Source organism: Myodes glareolus, chromosome 17, assembly GCF_982192425.1.
Source record: "Myodes glareolus chromosome 17, mMyoGla1.1, whole genome shotgun sequence".
NCBI lineage: Eukaryota > Metazoa > Chordata > Mammalia > Rodentia > Cricetidae > Myodes > Myodes glareolus.
Window position 1 is genome coordinate 65302834 of NC_142042.1, and position 3614 is coordinate 65306447.

General features: G+C 48.2%; 1 protein-coding gene across 1 annotated transcript; it reads left to right on the forward strand.

Moving 5' to 3' along the window:
* Positions 1-677: 677 nt before the first annotated feature.
* Positions 678-3325, forward strand: LOC148119501 (protein S100-A9-like). Its single transcript, XM_087897299.1, has 3 exons — positions 678-814; positions 1120-1284; positions 3021-3325. Exons 2-3 carry the CDS (start codon positions 1132-1134, stop codon positions 3210-3212), a joined length of 345 nt encoding a protein of 114 aa, XP_087753425.1. The 5' UTR covers positions 678-814; positions 1120-1131; the 3' UTR covers positions 3213-3325.
* Positions 3326-3614: the final 289 nt, after the last annotated feature.

Here is a 3614-nt window from a genome sequence, read left to right on the forward strand (position 1 = left end):
TTTTTAAACAGCTGTCTTCTGGGACAGAAGCTCCTAGAGGACAGGAATGAGAGCTGGGAACAGGACTTGGAAGAGGGACGCTGAAAGCCACTGGAGTTGCATTTGTACCAAAGACAGATCCTCACTCAGATACAAGAGGGGAATGTAGTGAGCAATAAATGCCCTTAATCAAGGACTGGGGTGTCTGAGTTCAGTCCCTGCTAGGTCACACACCAGCTAAAAGAGATCTTGCTCAGGTCCCCTTCTGGACATCAGATTCATGTATCGTGGGAAAGAGCTGTCACCTCTGAGGATCCTCCTAACACTAATTCCACTCAAGAACTCTGTGACAACCCCTCACTCTTCCCAAAGGAACCAGGAAAACGCTGGAAAAAGCTCAGTCTGTAAACTCAGAGGACAGAGTGTACATATAACAAACAAAGACGGAATGAGATGGTCACTATGGATCCCCGACACCCTTTGTATATTACAAGTTGGGACAGGAAAACAAAGGGTATCAGAGGTGTGGCAGGCAGGCTGTCTTGCTTAAGATGGGGGTGAGGGGTGTTGGATGGAAAGGAAGTGGGCCAACTAACCAGTTTCCTCCCAAACAAGCTCCAAGTCCAAGGCTAGGAATTTCACAAAAAAAAAAAAAAAGCAAAAGGAGTTGTGTGACCATTTCCTGCTCCACCCGGCTCCCTCCCTGGCAGGGTTACCACACTGCTCACCTCTGAAGCAATCTTTCCCAGGGACAACCATGTGTCTAGCAGGGGGCCGCCTATAAAAGTGGGACTTGTGCTGCTCCTGCCAAATACTTGGTAGCTCTTTAGCTTTGGTAAGTGAGCTTCGTCTTCTCTGGCGGGGAGCCCGCCTGCCAGATCTTTCATTCCTTCCCCTAGCCAACTTTCTCCCAAGTCCTCCTCTAGAAGGAGGGCTCCTTGGTTGGCCATGTCCTCTTGACATCTTCCTTCACTTTCTCCAAGTGTTGTGCTGTAAAACAGTTTGCTTTTTTACATTCCGTCACTCTTTTTGCTTTGTGTTTCTCCTCCCTTTCCTGCCTAACGGTGGCCACAGACCAGGCCAGGGATGCTCAGCATCCTATCCGTTCATTTGTAACCTTTGTTTGCCCTGTTTTCAAAGAGGAGCAAGAAGATGGCCACCAGAACCCCCTCTGCGATGGAACGCAGCATAAACACCATCATCGACGTCTTCCACAAGAACACTGCGGTGGAAGGAAACACAGACACTCTGAGCCAGAAGGAATTCAAACAGATGGTGAAGAAAGATCTGGCAAACTTTATGAAGGTGAGGCTTGATTAGTAAGGGAAGAGGTGCAGTCTGTAGGATTCAGGAAGACAACCCCAGCACCTTCCATCAGGGACAGTGGGGTTCTGTCACTAGAGGTACTCAAAGTTAGACATGAGTCGGAAAATTGTTTCGTTGAACACCTGCAAATGTGTGGTACCCTATTCTGGGCAGAGGGATGTAGAGATGATACAGGACTCCATTATCCCAATGGTGGTGATACACAACCTTAAGAACACAGGCAACTTTAATGGCCTGAAAGTCAGGAGGAACATTAGAGTTCTGTGGGTAGTCTGTGCTGGCTGCAGCAGGGTGGGGTGACTGGCTATGGTTTAAAAAAGTAAAAAGGACCTCCCCTTTGAACTTCAGCTGAGTCCCTAGTAAAGGACTCACAGGTTGTTAAAGCAATGTGGTGGCATGGCAGGTTCATTGGCTCCTAGAGAAGGGAGCTGAGACCAGTTACCCTTCAGAATGGGCTTTATTAGGAGAGAGATTCGAGATGATGGAGGCCGCGATCCAGTCTTTAGGTGAGAGAGCATTAAATGCATTATGAGGACACTGAAGAAAAGAGCATAAAGTGAAAGAAAGGAGAGAAGGCTACCACGGACAGTGTGGGCGGGGTCACTGAAAGGGAGAGAGGAGCATGCATGTGTGTCAGAGCCAGAGGAAACCTTCACTTATATATATATATATGTGTGTGTGTGTGTGTGTGTGTGTGTGTGTGTGTGTGTGTGTGTGTATAAAAAGTTTTATATGTATAAAACTTTTCCCTAGGGAACTGAGGAGCCTGCTCATTTTAAGGCCAGTTCCTATAGGAAAATTGGAGAATTGTCATTATGGGAGGTATTAGGGACACAGACATCTCCTCATAAGTGGGCATATTTGGCAAGCAAGGCACTGACTCAGGGTAGACCAAGGGTGCACATGAAGCTATGCTGCGAGATATCTTCTCTGGGATCCCTTCATGGGTTCTACACGCCATCTTGACATCCTCTGCTAGAAGCAGGGTGATGAACCAGTGGAAACTGGGACCTCAAACATGGACCACTCGGGGTGTGGGACAGGGTGGGGCTTAGCCAAGGTGTCCCAGCAAGTGAGTGGAAGACTTGCAGTCAGCTGATGAAGCCATTGCCATGTCTAGAGCTCTCCTCTTTATCTGAGTCTTCCGGACGCTTTACCACACCCTTCGGGGTCAGCAGAGCTTGGTTTGCTCCTTTAAGATCCCATGGTTTCCTGGGTGCCCCCCCACACTTAGTAGCCTAAATAAGTTTTACCAGCTAGTTACCTCCAAGGAAAGTGGGGGTGACTGAGAGGCCGAGGAGAGTGAGGGGATGCATAATCCTCCAAGTCAGATCCAAATGTGCATCTCCCCTCCTCCCGGCCTCCACAACCTGTAGAAATGATGGACCTTTCAGAAGGCCAGTTTCCATTTCTATCTGTTCAAGTAGTTATAAGGATAAATGACAGACACTTCTAGACTTACTAACTGCTTGACCTTCTATAGAGCAGAGTCCGAGTGTACGAGGCAGAGGGCTGTCTGGGGAACAAATTAGAAAGCGTTTAGTACGTGTTTAGCATCTGCTCCACCATGAACACTCGGAACATTATTCTTATTTTTCAATCAACCGCCAGGGGCCAGGTTTTCCTTTGCATTTCCCACCTAGCCGCTCACTGTGCTCCAAGCCCTCTTCCCTGGCTACACTCAGCCCTGAAAGTCTCCTCTGCTTCACCCACAGAAGGAGAAAAGGCGTGAAAAAGTCATCAATGACATCATGGAGGACCTGGACACAAACCAGGACAAGGAGCTGAGCTTTGAGGAGTTTGTCATCCTGGTGGCAAAGCTGGTCTATGCCTCCCATGAGAAGATGCACGAGGGGAACCACCCACGTGGGAATGATCACAGCCACGGTTCCGGCTTCGGGAAGTAATTAGGAGACCAACCACTTTGCCTTCGCCCAACCAAGGAAAAATGAAATGTCTTACCAAATGCTCTTGGTTGTGGGGCTGGGAAATGATAAAAATAAAGTCTTTATCCATTCCAGTGATCTGCGTGTTGTTTCCGCCTCCTTCACACTTGTCTTTCCTAGGGGTCTGAGTACTGAACAGTCCTGCCCTAGCCTGAAGCTCGAGTCTTCCATTCCAGTCATAACAATAAAAAAAAAGCTAACAACCTGTGTCCACACTGAGTCCCTAAGCGTACCTCCTTCCCCATGTTTCTATCTCTGAGGTTAGGCCTCACCTCTCAGACCACAGTCTCCTACCTTGGCATTGTGCAACTTCTCTTATTCTTGTATTCTCTCTCTCTCTCTCTCTCTCTCTCTCTCTCTCTC

What these genes read in the sequence shown, in the direction of transcription:
- LOC148119501 (XM_087897299.1), top strand. Translation starts at nt 1,132, where the DNA reads ATGGCCACCAGAACCCCCTCTGCGATGGAACGCAGCATAAACACCATC. An exon ending in ATCTGGCAAACTTTATGAAG is followed by an intron (nt 1,285 to 3,020) that starts GTGAGGCTTGAT and finishes CTTCACCCACAG; the next exon opens with AAGGAGAAAAGGCGTGAAAA.